This window comes from Ranitomeya variabilis, chromosome 1 (assembly GCF_051348905.1).
Source record: "Ranitomeya variabilis isolate aRanVar5 chromosome 1, aRanVar5.hap1, whole genome shotgun sequence".
Taxonomy (NCBI): domain Eukaryota; kingdom Metazoa; phylum Chordata; class Amphibia; order Anura; family Dendrobatidae; genus Ranitomeya; species Ranitomeya variabilis.
In genome coordinates, this window is record NC_135232.1 from 265577976 (window position 1) to 265598383 (window position 20408).

General features: G+C 45.8%; 3 protein-coding genes across 4 annotated transcripts in view; 1 reads left to right on the forward strand and 2 right to left on the reverse strand.

The window, feature by feature from the left end:
- Positions 1–7699: 7699 nt before the first annotated feature.
- On the reverse strand, positions 7700–8904 carry TSSK2 (testis specific serine kinase 2). The gene has a single exon (XM_077280847.1). It carries the CDS (start codon positions 8862–8864, stop codon positions 7770–7772), a length of 1095 nt encoding a protein of 364 aa, XP_077136962.1. The 5' UTR covers positions 8865–8904; the 3' UTR covers positions 7700–7769.
- An 8027-nt stretch (positions 8905–16931) lies between these two features.
- Positions 16932–20408, forward strand: part of DGCR2 (DiGeorge syndrome critical region gene 2) — a 139551-nt gene continuing 136074 nt past the window's right edge. The window contains exon 1 of one of the 2 annotated variants that reach the window (XM_077293449.1): positions 16932–17429. In XM_077293449.1, coding sequence (XP_077149564.1) covers positions 17351–17429 — 79 coding nt within the window. In that variant the 5' untranslated portion in view covers positions 16932–17350. The remainder of the gene's footprint in view (positions 17430–20408) is intronic. The other variant, XM_077293450.1, reaches the window with a different exon arrangement.
- Positions 19972–20408, reverse strand: part of LOC143793622 (uncharacterized) — a 3465-nt gene continuing 3028 nt past the window's right edge. The window contains exon 4 of the mRNA XM_077280683.1: positions 19972–19995. Coding sequence (XP_077136798.1) covers positions 19972–19995 — 24 coding nt within the window. The remainder of the gene's footprint in view (positions 19996–20408) is intronic.

Genomic DNA, 20408 nt, shown 5'->3' on the forward strand with positions numbered 1-20408 from the left:
AAACCCTCAGAGGTGAGAAATGCAGTTTTCCACTCATCCCCCTCACGCATACGGATGAGATTGTATGCTCCCCTGAGGTCCAACTTAGAGAACCACCTGGCCCCGGACAATTGATTGTACAAATCGGGTATAAGTGGGAGGAGATAAGTGTTACTTATTGTGATTTTATTCAGTTCTCGAAAATCGAGGCATGGGCGTAAACCACCATCATTTTTCTTCACAAAACAGAACCCCGCCACCACAGGAGAGACAGATGGCCGAATGTGCCCTTTACGGAGGCTTTCAGAGATACTCTTTCATAGCGGCCCGTTCAGGGCCGCAAAGGTTGTACAGATGGGCTTTGGGCAATTTGGCACCAGGAACAAGATCAACAGCACAATCGAATTGTCGGTGTAGTGGTAGAACCTTGGGCTCCTTTTCAGAGAACACATCATCAAAGTCCTTTAGGTACTCCGGAATACCCTCCAGACTGATGGATGACACAAGTACAGTAGTGAGGCAATTTTTACTACAATTAGGACCCCATTTAACAATGTCCCAAGATTCCCAGTTTATCACAGGATTATGTAATTGTAACCAGGGGAACCCCAACACCAGTCCCGCAGGCAGATTGTTCATAACAAAACATGAAATACGTTCCTGGTGTAGGGAACTCACTTTAAGAAGAAACTCCTCTGAAACAAATTTGATGACATTCTTAGCCAGAGGTGTTTTGTCAATGGCAACAATATGAATAGGAGTCTCCAGCCTAACTGTCCCTAACTTACACTTGGACACCAAGTCAGAATCAATAAAGTTCATGGACGACCCGCAATCCACAAAGGCAGAAGTGGGCATAGAGCCACTCCCACAACAAAGTTCCACTTCCAACAACATTTTTTAAACTGCAGAAAAAGGTACCTGAGAGTTTGGGTGACTTCCACGACAATTACTCAGATTCAGCCGCTTGGTAGTCGGTGGGCAGAAGGGGCAGTGCTTTTTTCAATGTCTGGGATTTCCACAGTAAAATCAGCTTTCCTACACGTCGCCGTCTCCTCTCCTTCTCGAGGTTGGCGGCTCCCACCTCCATAGGTTCTGTCAGAGGCAAAACAACAGGACCAGCAGGGAGCAACGGAACCTCTCGCTATGTAACACCTCTCTCTCAAAGCCTGCGATCCATGCAGATAGCCTGTGTCATAGCTTCCTCCAATTAGCTGGGAGGAGGATGGAGAGCCATAGTGTCCTTCAGGTAATCAGAAAGTCCACTGCTGAACTGACTTCTCAGCGCGGAGTCATCCCAGGACACCTCAGTGGACCATCGATGGAACTCGGAGCTCTACCACTCGGCTGAGTGCTTACCCTGAACCAGACCCATGATAGTGTCCTCTGCCAACCTGACACGGTCCGCCTCGTCATAGATAAGTCCTAGGGTCTCAAAGAACCTATCTACTGACATCCGTTCAGGAGCAGTAGGGGGCAGAAGAAAGCCCAAGATTGGGGACCCTCCCTAAGTAAGGAGATAATAATCCCTACCTGCTGAATCTCATTCCCAGACGATTGGGGGTCTAAGAGAAAACAATAAATTACAACCCTCCCTGAATGTACAAAATTTATCTTTTTCACCAGAAAAGGTGTCAGGAAGCTTAACCGAGGGTTCGGGAGAGTGCCAAACAACATCTACTGAATCACCAGGTTGACTAACAGCATGAAGGGTGGTTCCCTGCACGGTCTTAACAGTCTCTGTCGGCTTTTTTCGTAAGTGAGTATGAGACGTGGCAAGGGTCTGATGCTCCACCGAAAAATCCTGTATCATCTAAGTCAAACTGGACACTTGATCCGCCAAGTTACAAAGCGGATCCATGATCAGAGAAAAAAAAATGCAAAATCCCCTTTAAATGTGTTATCAGTGATAATGTGATGCAGTGCAGTGTAGCACAACCTCCACCAGGGGGTGCTTGCGAGGGATGAGAGGTCGCACACTCACAGCGCAGCAACACTGAGCAGCCGCGCAAGTGTAACAGGTAAAGAAAGAGTGGTCTTACGAGCTGAGTCAGAACCTGTCAGGTTCAGAAGTCCCAGAAGTAACAGCAAAGCACGTAGTCATAGACAAGCCAGAAGTCAGAGCCAAATGGGAGCGCGGTATCCAAAACGTGAGACGTAAGACGAAGTCGGGGTACAGGCCAGAGAATCATAGCCGGTCGGGGAACGTGGTATCAGAGACCGAAAACAAGAGGCGGGGTTCAGAGATCGGGTCGAGTCATACACTGTAAGGAAACAACCAGATGAACACTAAATCAGAGATAGGGAATGGGTCTAATACAAATACGGGAAGTCAGAGGCAGAAGGATCACCAGGGTATACAGGTCAGCTGCTCTAGCCTGGAAGCATGAACTATCACTGACGCTGGCCAGCAGACTGCAGAGGACTTAAAAAGCCCAGCCAGCTCCAAAACGAGGCCGAGGGGATTATCCCCTGAATGACCAGTCCAGGGAGATGATAGCAGAAAACAAACCCCGAACTGGATCAGGACAGTCGAGTCATCAACGCAAAAACATTAGCAGCAAAAATGTAAGCGTTCGTCGTTTCACACATTTCTTAGACTAGCATGTGCTCCAGAACAAAAGGAGAAGTGTGACACGTTGTGAACGACTGTAGAGGATGGTGCAGGAGTATCTCGAGCTCAATATCAGTGCCATCAGCATCAACGTCAGCAGAAATATGGAAAAATTATAGCTCTCAAAATATGGCAATGCAAAAACTAGTTTTTGCAAAAAAAAAGCGTTTCTTAGTGACAACAGCCAAACATAATAAAACTAAATAAATCTTACATCACCATAATCGCACCAACGAATAAAGTTGTCTAATCACTTAATCACGAGGAAGGGCGTACAAAATAAGTCAATCAAATTCTTGTCTTACTGATGATTTGTTTATTCTGCCTCTCAAAGATTGCAGTAAAGCTCGGTTCACATTTATCCTGCATTGAGTGCTTACACTGGGGTTTCCATGAAAATCTCTGAAATACATGATTCAGACGGGACCCCCGGTGGAAGATTCCCTAAAATGAGGCAGATGGAGACACTGTGGACGCTGTCTGGCCTGTGATCTGGTCTGTCTTTTAAGACGTGTATAAAAGTACAGTTGGCCACAGTTTTACACACCTCTGAAAAGAAGTACTCAACTGAAGAGGCCAGACGGATTCCAGATTAACTCTGTTTCCTCATTATAGTAAATGGATCCTTTCGGGGTCTCATCTGAATCACGTCACTCAGCGATTTAGATGGAAACACTAAAGTAAATTCTCAGCGTAGAGAGCAAGATAAATCGCTAAAAAGAGAGAAAAGTATCAGCTCACCTCAGTGGATACCATGCAAGAAAACTTGCAGTGCTGCAGTTAGGAAACTATTTGTAGAAAATATAAAAATATCCAGCTTGTTGAATAAAACTCAAAAGTCTTTATTGAAGAATTAAAAAGTTGCACCTGTGTACATGGACAGAACAAAATGTTCAACTCTAGCATACGCGTTTCGGAATTTATTCCTTATTCATTGCATCACGTAGTTTGGGGTTCTAAATCTCTGAGTTATGTGATTCATATGAAATCCCTAATGGATCCATCTATAATATAACGCTGGGAGCGTCACTCTGTCCGAAGCCTTTATAGACAGTCTGGACCCCACAGAGTGACGCTCCCAGGAGATCGCGGTATGCGTAAGCACTGAACGCACACCGCGATCTCCAACGGAGAAGCAGGGACGTGCCAGGAGGGTGAGTATGCTATATTTACCTGTCCCCCGTTCCATCGATGCGCGCTGCTCTGTCCTCCACATCCTCTGCCTGTGACGTTCAGTTCAGAGGGCACGATGACGTGCTTAATGCGCGCCACCCTCTGACTGAACAGTCACAGCCAGAGGATGTGGAGGATGGAGCAGCGAGCATCGATGGAATGGGGGACAGGTAAATAAAGCAAGTGCCGGGGGCCTGAGCTAGCTGCGACTCCGGCACCTGACCCCCACAACGCGCCGGTGTCCCCGCCTGCTCAGGCCCCCAGCACTCACCACAGCCACGCACAGCCGCCCGCACTCACCACAGCCACGCACAGCCGCCCGCACTCACCACAGCCACGCACAGCCGCCCGCACTCACCACAGCCACGCACAGCCGCCCGCACTCAGCACAGCCACGTACAGCCGCCCGCACTCAGCAAAGCCACGCACAGCCGCCCGCACTCACCACAGCCACGCACAGCCGCCCGCACTCAGCACCGCCACGCACAGCCGCCCGCACTCAGCACCACCACGCACAGCCGCCCGCACTCAGCACAGCCACGCACAGCCGCCCGCACTCAGCACAGCCGCCCGCACTCAGCACCGCCACGCACAGCCGCCCGCACTCAGCACAGCCACGCACAGCCGCCCGCACTCAGCACAGCCACGCACAGCCGTCCGCACTCAGCACAGCCGCCCGCACTCAGCACAGCCACACACAGCCGCCTGCACTCAGCACAGCCACGCACAGCCGCCCGCACTCACCACAGCCACGCACAGCCGCCTGCACTCAGCACAGCCGCCTGCACTCAGCACAGCCACGCAAAGCCGCCCGCACTCAGCACAGCCGCCCGCACTCACCACAGCCGCCCGCACTCAGCACCGCCACGCACAGCCGCCCGCACTCAGCACCACCACGCACAGCCACGCACAGCCGCCTGCTCTCAGCACAGCCGCCCGCACTCAGCACAGCCGCCCGCACTCAGCACAGCCGCACTTGGGCAGTAGAGTCGGAGAGAGAAAGATGGGAGCAACATATGGCAGAATGGAAACAGGAACAGGCAGAATGGGTGCAGCACATTACAGCAAAATGGGGGCGCAGGATGGGAGCAGCACATGATAGAATGGGGGCACGGGATGGGAGCAGCACATGATAGAATGGGGGCACGGGATGGGAGCAGCACATGACAGAATGGGGGGCGCGGGATGGGAGCAGCACATGACAGAATGATTGCGCATGATGGGAGCAGCACATGACAGAATGGGGGCGCACACATGACAGGATGGGGGTGCAGGATGGGAGCACATGACAGGATGGGGCGCAGGATGGGAGCACATGACAGGATGGGGACGCAGGATGGAGCAGCACATGATAGGATGGGGGCGCAGGATGGAGCAGCACATGACAGGATGGGGGAGCAGGATGGGAGCAGCACATACCAGGATGGAGACCATATACCAATATAAATGCTCGCCACCCGGGCGTAGAACGGGTTCAATAGCTAGTTCAATATAACGAGGCAGCAGAGTTACTCTGGACTCCGTCTGGCCTCTGTTCAGCGGTCTCCTTTAGAGGTGCTCAAAAGAGTGGTCAACTGCGCTTTTATGCTCGCCAAAAATGATTGACACCTCCAGATGATAGACCAGATGGCGTCCAGTGTCCCCATCCGCCTCATTATAGTGAATCTTCTGGCGGGGGTTCCGTCTGAATCATGTATTTTAGAGATTTACACGGAAAATCCTGTGTAAGCACTCAGCGTAGACCACAGAATAAGCCGAGCCTTACCACGATCTTTGGGAGGCAGAATGAACAAAACAGCAGGTGAAGAATTGGTTTTATTTTTTACGCTGTTCCTCGCACTGTATAAGTGATTAGACAACTTTTTTCTTTGATGTAATTATATACCAGATTTCTTTCATTTTTTTATGTTTGGCAGCTGTCACACGCTAAAAGACTTTTTTATTGAGCATCGCCATATTTTGAGAGTTGTAAGTTTTCCATATTTTGGCCAACAGTTATTTGAAAGTTTGTTTTTTTGCGGGACGAGTTGTCATTTTTATTGGTACCATTTTCAGGTAAATAACCTTTTTGATCACTTTCTATTCCAATTTTTGGGAGGCAGAATGAACAGAAACCAGCAATTCAGGAATTGATTTTTTTTTTTTTTTTTAATACCGCTTTGCGAGTGGTAAAATTGATAAGGCAACTTTATTCTTCGGATTAGTACGATTACAGCGATACCTCATTTATATCTTTATGTTTTGGCGCTTTTACACTATAAAAAAACTTTTATAGAAAAAAAGCTTTATTTTTGCATTGCTTTATTCTGAGAGCTATAACTTTATTTTTCCACTGAGAGCCGTGTGGTGGCTTATTTTTTGCAAGTCAAGATGATGTTTATCACCTATACCATTTTTATTTACATTCGTCTTTTTGATTGTACTGGGTATGTCCAAAGTCATGAAGGGGTATTCCTATCTCCATTTAGCAAATACCTCCAATTAGAAATGTAGCATAGTTTATATGAGTAGCCATTTCACTTACACCATGTGCAGAGAATTGCAGTAGCTTAGGTATCCATGGTTACAACCACTAACAGCTGTCACTAAATGAGTGGTCGTAACCTTGGATTCCTAAGCTACTGCAATTGCCTAATTGTAGGTATTTGGTAATTTTATTATAGCAACTATTGGGATAGGATCTTGGAGATAGGAATACCCATTTAAGCCATAATACTGAACATCGGATGGTCCTACTTTGGTAATTAATGAGATTTGTTGTTTGGTTGATCATGTGAATTCTCTACACTTTAGGGCAGGGGTCTCAAACTGTATTCCTCGAGAGCCTCAAACCATGCGTGTTTTCAAGATTTTCTTCTCATTGCACAAGGTACTGGAATCATTCTGTGCAGGTCATTAACTTATCACCTGTGCAGTACAAGGAAATCCTGAAAACAGGACCTTTTTGCGGCCCTCGAGGAATGCAGTTTGAGACCTCTGCTTTAGGATTTGGTTTTGTTCTTTTAAGTTTCCATTTTACCTATACTAAAATATAATTCTCCTAAATAGGATCAAGTTAAGTTGGATATCATGGTTTTAGGAAGCTGTATTGGGAAATTTAATTTTCCATTAAAGGATTTGTATCAAGATAAGATAGGTGATGACTTTCTGGTTGCTGTTGTTCCACTGCTTGGACACCATCGATTCAGAAAAGTAGGCTGTGTAGTGTCCACCCAAATAGAGCAGTGGTTGAGAATGTGCACCACCTTTTGTATTCATTGTCTGGTAGAGAAAGCCAAATACAGTTCCATAAACATTGTGTCATGGTATAGGACATGGTTCTTGTCCTGCTCTCTCAGGGTTAATATTGCTGTCCTCTCTTTGGATCTGGGAGGGGTATTTATACACACTCCAGACTTTGACTCCCAGTCAACTATACTTTCGTTTAGTCTGTGACTGTCTGACCGCTTGAGCGTGTGCTTGGTTTGCATTTGCTTGCTTTGCTCTCCGTGCTTTACTCTGGTTGTTTGGTCTGCTGGTTTTCTGACCTTTGACTCCCTTTCTGACTATTCCTCACCCCTGGGTTACGTCGTTATCTCCTGGTTTTGATCCTGGCACGTTTAACTACTCTTCAGTGTATATCGTCTCCTCTGCACCCCGGCGTTTGACGCCACCCTTGGCCACCTCCTTCCGTCACGTGGTTCAAGTCCTGTTTGCTACCCGGTGAGTTCCCTGCCACTCTGCTCTCAGCTCCCTTGCTGCGGCGTGCAGCTCTCCCGTAACCAGTAGTCGTGACACATTGAATTGATTGACCGCTGCATTCAGATGGGGCAGTATAGAGCCCATCTCTGGAGCGAGGGTGGTCCTACCAATTTATCATCTAATGCTATGATAGGTGACAACTTGCTATCTGGTTTGTTCCCCTTTGTAAAATGACAACAAATAAACTAAGCATTCGGGAAAACCCATTTTCATCTTAATTTTTAATAAGCAACATGGCATTGACCAGATTACACTGTAGGATTCAAGCTGAAGTTTTCATAGACTCATCCGATGTGCTTGTGTCTGATGCCATGCTATCTTTATCTTCCTGCACAAGACTTTCTTGGACATTTGCCACCCCATAAACTGTTGGTATTGTTAGAGAGTCATCAGAAGCTTTATCTGGGTTTTTGGAATCTTGTTTGAAAACAGCAGTCTGGTCTGCAGGTTTCACAACCTTTTTGCTTAGTAGGGTATTGCCTGATTCTTTGGCTTTTGCGATGGGTTGGAGCCATTTATGGTTCAATATTTCATCAATGGTAATACGTTGCCTTACATTTGGCTGAAGCATTCGGTAAATGATATCTTTACATTCACTTGAAAAATGTTTAGAACTTGGGAAATTTATGTGCTGTTCCTTCTGTACATGTAACATCTTCTTAATGTTGGAATCATCATATGGCATTGAACCAGCGACCATTATAAACAGTATCACGCCAAGGCTCCAGATATCATAGACTTTGGGCTCATATGGTATTCCTTGCAAGACCTCTGGAGCTGCATAAGCTGCTGAGCCACAAAATGTTTTACTGAGGACCGGCTTATGGTTATCGTCTATACGTCTAGCAAAGCCGAAGTCTGAAAGTTTAATGTTGAACCCTTTATCTAATAGAATATTCTCACACTTCAGATCCCTGTGGACAATATCTAAATCATGGCAATACTTTATGGCTGATGCCAGTTGATGAAACAGTTTGCGTGCCACATCTTCTGGCATTGGTCCTCTGTTCTTAATGAATTCCAACAAATCACCTTGGGCACCCAATTCCATTACAATGTAGACTTTGCCTGCGGAAGTCTCAAAGATTTCATATGTCTTTACGATAGAATGATGGTTCATGACAGTCACGATCTCCATTTCACGAGGAAGGAACTTCTGCAAAAAATCTGGTGGAGCTTTGTTACGATCAATAACCTTCACAGCAACACAACATTTCAGGTGTTCAGAGAATGCTGCCCTAACTTTGGCATATGAGCCTTGCCCCAAAATGATGCCAACCGTGTAGCCTTTCCTTTTCAGTACAGCAGAGTCATCCATGAGTGCTTGAGGCTTGGCTGAGATGTTATTCCACTGCATTGTAACTGCTGATTTTCCTACTGCTTGTATGTGTTCTAGAGTGAAGTGATGTCACAATACTCTGTACTCTGATTTCACAATGCTGGCAAAAAGTAAACTGTAACATAAGACTTATTGGGTGACACGGTGGCTCAGTGGTTAGAACTGTAGCCTTGTAGCACTGGGGTCTTGGATTAATCCCACCAAAGATAATATCTATAAGGCGTTTGCATGTTCTCCCCGTGTTTGTGAGTTTCTTACCACACTTTGAGGACATACTGATTGGGATAATAATGTCTATAAAAAGCTGTGGAATATGATGGTGCTATATAAGCATAATAACATACATGTGTCTGCACATGGACTTAAAGGGAACCTGTCACCTCAAATTGGCGGGATATTTAAATGAGTTTTTACCAGTCCAATGGGCGTCGTTTCATCTTCATTTCTCCACCCCGTCCGTCCTTGTTGTCCGCAATATGTTAGTGAATTAGAGTACGTGTGCGCCATAGTTGGTGTGTGCGCAATGCAATCTTCTGTCGCGCACGCGCAGTATGCTTTGCCCAACTGCGGGCAAAGCCGAAAAGCATTACTGCACATGCGCCCGCGCACTATGTCCCGCAACACAGCAAAATACTTCCGGGACATAGTGCACGGGCGCATGCGCAGTAATGCGGCTTTGCCCGCAGTTAGGCAAAGCATACTGCGCGTGCGTGACCGAAGATTGCATTGCGCAAGCGGCAACTACGGCGCACACGTACTCTAATTCACTAACATATTGCGGACAACAGGGACGGACAAGGTGGAGAAATGAAGATGAAACGCCGCCCATTGGACCGGTAAAAAGTCATTTAAATATCCCGCCAATTTGAGGTGACAGGTTCCCTTTAAATCAATGCTTACACTAAAAAATATATTTCTTGAAAAACAACTTCTCTTATTAAAACATACTAGTTGGCCTATGCGAAATTTTCGCACATTGGTTGTCGGGGGCGCAGGCAATTTCAGGAAAATCAAGTTGGTCAAATGCAAATGTATTTAATGAGATGATGAACACATAGAGGTATGTGTGTCACTGACATATACAGTATGTATATATATATATATATATATATATATATATATATATATATATATATATACTATATGTTTTCACGAATATTTGAGCCCATGGATCCATTATATGTCCATTTTGCAAGCCGGCGAGAAAATCGCATCCTCGCATTGCACACGGATGACATACGGATCACTGTTCAGGAAACATTTCGGCAATTCTCGTCCGTGTAAAACGAACCGATTTTTTATAAGTTGTGTTTGACTCCAGCCTAAAGGAGATCCCCCAACATTAAACATAATGGTATTTTACTTACTGATCAGACCTTGTCAGGACCTTGCAAAAGAACAGGGGCAGCAGCATTTTTTCTCCCCTCCACAGCAGCACTGCCATCTATCTGCAGTGTAGGGAAGTGCAACACAGCCCTATGTGTGTGAACGGAGCAGCTCCCTGTACAGCAGTGACCCCACAGCTGAGCGTATTTACACCATTGTGTAATAATTGGCAATATCCCTTTTAAAAAAAAAAAGTAATATCTACAGATTATTTTACCTTTTTTGTTTCCCTACGGTTGGATTTTTTGTTGTTCAATTTTTGCAAGGCTGTTTCAACCAATCTCACCCATCAGGATACAATGTACAGTCTGAGTTATGTCAATGCTGCAGTTTTCTACTTCGAACCAGAGGTGACTCCAGGTCACCAATAAGCTGCAACCTTAGAAGGAAGATAGACTTTTCAATGACTATCCAATAATACGGAAAATCTGATGGTTCAGAACCTGTCCGTCCCTTTTAGGCTGCATTCATTTATATCTACAGTTTTAAAGCTGAAGTCTTAAACAGGTAAAGTTTTACTTTTATTCTACTTCCACATATGTAGCAAATATTTTATATGTACCTGCCTGAAATTGGCTGGGCAAGGAGTTCGGCAAGCTGAAAAGCCCCCAAAGCAAATGTTAGGATTTGTTTCAACTTTGTGGTATTGTGCTTTGGTGTAGTGTGGTGCCACCTGCAGGTCATTTTTCCTTATTGCAGTTTTATGAAAAGTAATGGTTAAAATGTACTTTGTGATAACATCGTCAATGTGTGGTTTGTTTGGCAATTTTCTTGCTGAAGGGGGCAAGTTTACCTTTCAAATGGTGTATCATTTGTGTGTGTGGGTGCAGTATGAACGAAGATACAAATTAATCACCGAAAGAGTATTTTGAAATAATATAGAAGGATCCCTAAAATAAGGCACTATACAAAGTATAAATCACAATAGGGAAGAGTGGGTAGGTTATATGTATGCTAGGATATCCCTAGAAATGTCTAAGTAAATTCCCTACCTAACAGAATTCTACATAAGATGAATGAGATACGGAGCCCTTGTGCCTCGTTGTCTTTCACTAATAACCCAAGTTCCCTAGCAGTCAGATAGATGGCATATCACCAGTCTAGCTGTGAAGAAACAATATTATATCGTAATTACCCAGATGACTATATTTAGCAAACCAAGAAGAATTGACTTTTTATCTGTATGTTGGCTTTTGGATTTAAGTGTTGTTTTCTGGTGGGTCAAGAAAACAGACTTTTGTTTGTGTAAGCTTGGACTATTGACTTGTAAGCTGATATTTGATATAACATAATGTGCTCTTATCCTGGATGAATAGTGAGGTCTACTGATATGCTAATGATTAGTGTTGAGCATTCCGATACCGCAAGTATCGGGTATCGGCCGATACTTGCGGGTATCGGAATTCCGATACCGAGATCCGATACTTTTGTGGTATCGGGTATCGGTATCGAAACAACATTAATGTAAAAATGTGTAAAAGAGAGAATTAAAATAAAAAATATTGCTATACTCACCTCTCCGACGCAGCCTGCACCTTACCGAGGGAAGCGGCAGCGTTCTTTGTTTAAAATTCGCGCTTTTCTTTCCTTTACGTGAAGTCCCGGCTTGTGATTGGTTGCGTCGCAGTCACATGGGCGACGCAACCAATCACAGCAAGCCGTGACGTAATTTCAGGTCCTTAAGGATTTTAAAATTACGTCCCGGCTTTGTGATTGGTTGCGTCGCAGTCACATGGGCGACGCAACCAATCACAGCAAGCCGTGACGTAATTTCAGGCCCTTAAGGATTTTAAAATTACGTCCCGGCTTTGTGATTGGTTGCGTCGCAGTCACATGGGCGACGCAACCAATCACAAGCCGTGACGTCACGGGAGGCTGGACACGCGCGCATTTTAAAATGCGCGCTTGTCCAGCCTCCCGTGACGTCCCGGCTTGTGATTGGTTGCGTCGCGGTCAACCAATCACAAGCCGGGAGGCTGGACACGCGCGCATTTTAAAATTTTTAAAATGCGCGCGTGTCCAGCCTCCCGGCTTGTGATTGGTTGACCGCGACGCAACCAATCACAAGCCGGGACGTCACGGGAGGCTGGACAAGCGCGCATTTTAAAATGCGCGCGTGTCCAGCCTCCCGGCTTGTGATTGGTTGACCGCGACGCAACCAATCACAAGCCGGGACGTCACGGGAGGCTGGACAAGCGCGCATTTTAAAATGCGCGCGTGTCCAGCCTCCCGTGACGTCATGGCTTGTGATTGGTTGCGTCGCCCATGTGACTGCGACGCAACCAATCACAAAGCCGGGACGTAATTTTAAAATCCTTAAGGGCCTGAAATTACGTCACGGCTTGCTGTGATTGGTTGCGTCGCCCATGTGACTGCGACGCAACCAATCACAAAGCCGGGACGTAATTTTAAAATCCTTAAGGACCTGAAATTACGTCACGGCTTGCTGTGATTGGTTGCGTCGCCCATGTGACTGCGACGCAACCAATCACAAAGCCGGGACTTCACGTAAAGGAAAGAAAAGCGCGAATTTTAAGCAAACAACGCTGCCGGTTCCCTCGGAGAGGTGAGTATAGCAATATTTTTTATTTTAATTCTTTCTTTTACACATTAATATGGTTCCCAGGGCCTGAAGGAGAGTTTCCTCTCCTTCAGACCCTGGGAACCATCAGGAATACCGTCCGATACTTGAGTCCCATTGACTTGTATTGGTATCGGGTATCGGTATCGGATTGGATCCGATACTTTGCCGGTATCGGCCGATACTTTCCGATACCGATACTTTCAAGTATCGGACGGTATCGCTCAACACTACTAATGATACATTGTCTAGCACAGATAGTTTGTTGCTTTTTAAAACTGAGGAGTAAAATCTATGCAAATAGATTACATAATCAAACAAGGCAACTTGGTCATCACCATTCTTCTCCTTATCTGTCAGTGTGGACTGAAGGATACTGGGTAAATCTAAAAATAGGTTACATCCCTCTGTAAAAAGAGACTCAGAGACAGATCGACATAGCTGGACATTCTGCAAAACACCCAACGGGCGAGAGACAGGACTGCAGCCAATCCATCATGGCGCCATGACGAGGGACATGGATCTATCATTCTATAGGAAACAACATAGGGGGTTTCGGCGCTGGTTGGAAGGACACAGAACTGCTCCATTGACCATCGCTGAACCATGGATACATTTGGAGAAAGCCAGGATTGGGACCCGCTGGTCGCTTGGTTCCATGGAGATGTTTGGATAAGCCAGGTGGTGACTTTCGTGTTGACTGGCTTTGTACCTTGTATGGACTCTATGGACTGTCATCATGCTACACTTGTCGTTACCTCCTCTCTGCGTGTGTACCACAGGTGTAGCTGACCCTGGGAGCTATGACGTATCATCTGCCATTATCCCGGCGGGTGAGCGGAAGGGTGAGACTCTGTAATGTGCACCATCTTGGGGTATTTTGCTGGGACTGCTCTAGATGTTATCTGCCTGTTTTGTGGTTCAATAAAGCATTGCCACACTGTTTTACCCTCACCCTGTCTTGTCTGAGTAGCGTTATGCCCACGTTAACGGGAGAGCGGGCATTAGGTGGGACGATCCCTTGTCCATGCGATTCCGGCCAGCGGACTTGGGCGCCCTCCGCCCCCCCGCTACCTCACACTAGCCATAAAGCTTGCTCGATAGAAAATATATTAGTATGATGTGCAGATGTTACATATACCAAAATAACCAGCCTCCGAAAAAAAATAGTACCTACTGTAGACTAAGATGAGATGTAAATATATTGATAATACCAATTACCTATTGTAAATCAGGACAGAAAATATGAATATTTTGATAATGCTATCACATACATCAATAGAATTGCTTACTGGCAATCATACAAACATTATGAACTGAGAAAATTGCTAGCTATTGTAACCATAATAAAAAGGGTGCAAATGTATCCACAGCATTGCTCCCAACCATCCCAGATCCAGCGACCTGTCCCAGTTTGGGGGGGAGATGTCCTGGGAGGTCAGGGCTGTGTCTCGACTACTACTCATTATGCGATGTCTTCATTGCTCCTCTTCGAAGGGCAGTGCCGGCATCTCTGCTCTTTCCATTTGTACGTTCAATTAAAGAGGTTGTCTAATACTTTTAAATTGATATTCTATCCTTAGGATAGAGCATCAATGTCTGATCATCCAGGGTCTGGCACTTGGCACCCCATGCTGATCAACGGTTATCAGTGCCAGCCGCTGGAAGTACTTGCGGAGCTTGTCCGTCTACTTGAAGTGGCTGTGGCTTGTGAGGCTATGTGCACACGTTGCGGATTTTTCTGCGGATCAGCTAATCAGCAGGGGTGCAAAGTACCGGACCCCGGACAATCGGACATTGATGCCCTATCCTAATCCATCTCATTTATTGATCTCACCAGGAATCGAACCCGCAACCTGTGTAATTAAAAGCAGCAGTAAAATCTACAACCTACAGCCTGCACTGATAGGTATAAGAATTTTTTTCTACTTGAATGTGCAGTGTATTCTCCTAAATCACGAGCAGATTGTACTGATACATAGAGATACATCTCTATATAACAGTGCATTTCTGAACAAGTGTCCTATAGGGAAAATAAGTCAGATTTTTTTCTCACTATAAAATTACTGAAAAATAATGACAATTAAAAATTTCATTTTTAATGCACTTTAAAAAATTTTTTTTAACAAAATACATCAGCAAATAACATAGTTGGTCTCCTTGTAATTGTAACCTCTTATACAATAACGTTAACAGATTAATTGAGGTGATCGATAAATGGCGTAAAACAATGGATTGATTTTTTTTTCTATTAAATCCAGAAAAATGCAACTCTGAGGCCGTGTTCACATGTAGCATTTTGCTTGTTCATTGGATGATTGACAGCCTGTTTGCATTGGCAAGATAATCATGAAACAAGTGTTTGTAGGAATGCTTGTTAACAATTATCTTGCAGTGTAAATGCCCCCTACCCACTAACCCAGGCGGAAGAGCCAGACATTGCAAGACAATTTAGCAACTTTTTAGGGTTGTAACTGATAAACTGGTTAAAACATCTGCATAAAAAACAAACAATATAGCGAGTGACGAACAAGCAGAAAACAAAGTTACAAAAATACTTTGGCACATGACAAATAAAAAAAGCCTAAAAATAAGAAAAACTTGGAAAAAAATGTGTGAAAGCGATAAAGAATGGGCCTCCTCCTGTCTGTGGCATAAGACCCGAGCATTGGTCGGGATCCGGGCGGCTTAGGCTACTTTCACACTGGCGTTAACTGCAATCCGTCACAATGCGTCATTTTGCAGAAAAAACGCATCCTGCAAAAGTGCTTGCAGGATGCGTTTTTTCCCCATAGACTTACATTAAGCGACGTATTGCGACGGATTGACACACGTCGCAACCGTCGTGCGACGGTTGCACTGTGTTGTGGCGGACCGTCGGCACAAAAAAACGCTACATGTAACGTTTTTTGCCACCGACGGTCCGCTTTTTCCGACCGCGCATGCGCGGCCGGAACTCCGCCCCCACCTCCCCGCACCTCACAATGGGGCAGCGGATGCGCTGGAAAAATGCATCCGCTGCCCCCGTTGTGCGGCGTATATAACGCTAGCGTCGGTAACCTCGGCCCGACGCACTGCGACGGGCCGAGCCCGACGCTAGTGTGAAAGAAGCCTAAGTCACGTCTTTCTTCCATCATGTTTGTTGGAATAATGGGGCTCAGTTATCAAAACCGTCTAAAAGAAAAAACTGTTTCCCATAGCAACCAATCACAGCACAGCTTTTATTTGAACAGAGTGGTTTAGAAAATGAAAGTGGTGTGGTGACTGGTTGCCAAGGAAATCACTTTCTTTTGGGCAGCTTTGCTGTATCTATGTATTTTACGATGCTGAAGTTGGTTTCTTGTTCAGCAATTTTTTCTTTTCTGTTTTTTATAGGTTTAACAACAAAAAATAATCATCACAATAATAACGTACAATGCAGTGAGGAGCCTGATGTGAATACACTTAAAAACAGCTACAGAAATCATAAAACTGGCACCAGAATGGGCATCAAAGTGGGCACCAAAGGGCGTTAATTAAAGGGTTAAATGACTTTGGGCCACGAATGTCACACTGCAGACATATAGAACAAGGAGCCCCACGTGAAAACCAGGTCACTCCAGCCTGGCCCAAATGGGATCTGGGCATCAGAACTGGCATCTAAGTGGGCCATTTGAATAAGTAACTGATGTTTTTAAGGGGTTAAATTACTTTGGGCCACTGATCTCACACAACCTGTGGAAATGGGCTCCTTGCCCACTTTGATGCCAGTTCTGATGCCCAGAACCCATTTGGGCCAGGCTGGAGGGACCAGGGTTTGATGCAGGGCATCACTGTCTGTGTATTCTTAGGGTGAGATCAGTGGCCCAAAGGCATTTTACCCTTTTAACACCCTTTGATGCCCATGTTTGTGCCAGTTTTATGATTTCTGTAGCTGTTTTTAAGTGTATTCACATCAGGCTCCTCGCTGCATTGTATGTTATTATTTTGATGATTATTTTTTGTTGTTAAACCTATAAAAAACAGAAAAGAAAAAATTGCTGAACAAGAAACTGTTCTAGGGCCGCCATTTTCCGGTCCTGCTTTACCTCAGGCCGATACTTTGGAGACGATAGTTGTGCGCCGCCATGACAGCAGTCACAGACCGGCACTAAGCACCGGAGTCCAGACTTCCTCAATAACTAACCGTCCCCTCTAGCTCCATTACTACACACTACAAGGTCGCGATAATCGCGTGCTGCCGCTGAGCCCCGCCCACACGCCGGTGAGTTCCGGAGTCACGTGACCCACCGTAGAGCCCGCCCCCGGAGCGCTGTGATTGGCTGCGTTGTGTTCTGTTTGTTGTGAGGGGACGGAGGCCGCCATCTTGTTCCCGGAGATCTGAGCAGCGGTGCATTACCCGTTACCGAGTAGGATTAGGGGACGTGTGTCCTCCAGGAGGTTTAGCGCTCTGTTGTGGTGACGGTGTATAACCTCCGGGACCGGCGCCCACTACGCTCCCCTCCTGCGGCGAGGGTCCGGTTTTCGTTGCTCTGGCGGGAGGATGAACGGAGGATAAATGGTGCCCAAACCGGACAGCGGCACCTTCCTTGTCCTCTTCCTGCTTGTGCTGACCCTGACTGAGCCGCTGCGGCCAGGTGAGTCCTCGGTGGGGGCGCGGCCGTGATACTGGGCCGGGGCTGAGGGATGGCGGCGAGGCCGTGTGCTGGGCCCTCACACCGGGCAGCAGCAGGCACCGGCGGTCTCTGTCTCGCCGCCTCATGCGGAGCCCCCTGCCGGCAGCTGCGCCCTCCTGCGGTCATGGTGGTAGCTGAGCTGCTATTACACGGTGCTGCCCCGGGTGAAGGGGCATGTTCTAGGACCGCTGCTGCCGATCACTGGCTGTGGATGTCACGTTACTGCGGAGGCCGGTGATTGGCTGGATTGTTCGTGTGAATGGTGTCCAGCATATGACCAGTGGCATGTAAAGGGTTAGGCTCGGCTCACATCGCATTAGTGCCATCCGTTAAACAGATGCACTAACGCTGATAAACAAAATCTCTTTTTCGTCAATCGTGCTAATACATGGTACCATTGCATTGGCATGTGTTAGCCATAGAGGTCTATGCACAGTGAATGCATCCGTTCGCTGTGTGTTAGACCTAATGTACCCGAAAAGGCGGTACACCGGGTTCAAGGGTGCGTCACAAAGTAACGGACCATCACTAACGCATGCCGATTTTGACATGCGTTAAGATGCGTTATGATAATGGAAGTCTATGGGCTCAATAACGGATCCGTTACATTGCGTCAGTGCCGGTTAGTAACGTATCCGTTAAACGGATCGCCCCCAAACGCAATGTGAAGCTAGCCTTATTCTTATTAAGGGTGCAATTTGATTGTCATGAAAAATCCTTGTTATTAAGAACGGAGAGATTCTTACTTTTTATACTCTTAGGGTAGGTGCACACGGTCGGGAAACGCTGCGGGTTGGATGCTGTGTACTTGCGCAGCGTCCAGATGTTACAGCATAGTGGATGGGATTTCATGAAATCCCATGCCCACTATGAATTCCTTCCTACTGATGCCCGCGGAGACGATATGCGGGGCGTCTCTCCAGACCGCAGCATGTCAATTTATCTTGCGGAGACGCGAACCTCCACAAGACAAATTTCACCCGTCCAATGTATTGGACACTGTGAATCTGCACGGTTCAGTGATCACATTCGGATTCACCTGCGTTCAATATCCGGCAGCGCTTTGGAAACAGCGGACATGTGCTGCCTCCAAAGCGCCGCTGATTCCTGAACGTGTGCACCTAGGTTACCATTCACCTCTGCAGTCAATCAATGGTGGCCAAACAGGCGTAGGGTTTACAAGCGTTCATCCCGGCCACCTTCAGTGCCACCGTGCTCCTCCGTTGCTGCAGGCATCACTGGCTCATATAGGTGAACCGTAGTGCACAATTCAGGCCAGCAGATTAACATTACTGGTGCGAACATGCATGCCGGAGTGTCTACCTGGGAAGCTGAAGAGGGGTGCGCTACTGAAGAATGGAAATGAGAACGCCCTCTTGAAAAGATGCGCTGGTGATCCGCAGGCGCACATGCATACATAGCAGACATTGGATTTCTATAGATTTCATCCACTTGCTGTAACATCTGGCCATGGCAGGTCTGAGGCTGTTTTCACACGTTGCGTTTTTTTCTTAATTTTTCGCTATAAAAACGCATACATATGCATCCCATCAATTATAATGCATTCTGCGATTTTTGTGCACATGATGCGTTTTTTCCCGCAAAAAAAAACACGCATCGCGGTAAAAAATGCATCATGTTCATTAATTTTGCGGATTTTTCGCGTTTTTCCTGCTATTTAATGCGTTGGGAAGCTCCGGAACAAAACGCGGAAAAAACACGCAAAAAACGTGTCAAAAACGCATGCGGATTTCTTGCAGAAAATGTCCAGTTTTCTTCAGGAATTTTCTGCAAGAAATCCTGACGTGTGCACATACCCTGATGCTTCATAAATATGCAGCGTGCAACAATCCCAATTTATCACACATCCACAGGATGGGTGATTTAGTTTCTAATTTTCTGGAAATCCCACTGATCAGTGAATTAGGAGGTGTACGAGCATGCACAATGTCATTACACAGCACTCCACTTTTTCCATCACCCCCGTAGACTTTGAGTGGAGAGACCGTGCACATGCTAAACCCTCTGTTCCAACCGTGGGCCGTGATTTTCGCCATCGGTGGGGTGATAAGTTGTGATTGTAGCACACCTCCTTATGTAGAGACCAGCATATTATGGTGACTTAGACTCTTTAACTGCCAATGATATGGCTGTGACCAGAGTTGTGCTATGATTATGCCATTAGACACAGTAGTCACATGTGGCTCTTGAGCCATTGGTTGTGGAACGTTTTAGGAGTCTTATGATGTGCTTTGATCCAATATTCGTAAAATTGATTGTAGGCTGCAGTGAGAGCTGTAGCAAGGGTTTGCTTAGTATGGAAAGAAGTTTCCACCCACTGTGAATAGTTGTGTACATGAGGCTGGATTATACTAGGTCATATAATTGGTCAGTAAACATATTTACTTATCAAGACGTTTACTTGTATGAATTCTATTTCCTTGGACACTAGGATACTAGGCTGCAAAGTAGTGTACTAAAAACAAGGAATACAGGTTCCTTTTCATGATAGTAATGTCTGTGTTCCCTGTTGGCAAGAGAGTTGTAAAGCAACCATCAAAACAAATCTCATTGTTGGTTGAAGCGTTAACATCTTAGTTTTTGTGTGTTATGTATACACACTAGGGTGACCAGATCTTATATGGGTTTGAAAAAATGTGGGAATCTTGTCCGTCTGGACCCCACAAAATGATTCCCCTTTCCGGATATTGAGATAGCCAAAATTTGAGCTCGATCAAACGACGTTAACCCATGCCGCTCGTCGCTCAAAGTTTGAAAAAATCCGATTTTTTTGCCCAAAAAGCTGACATATGAAGCCATAACTCCAGAATGGTAAATAATAAAAACACGCTTAATATCTCAAAAGAAAGCTAATGTTGTTCTTCAAAATTTATATTTTATACATAATTGTTATTTTAAGTCAAACTGAGTTAAAACATC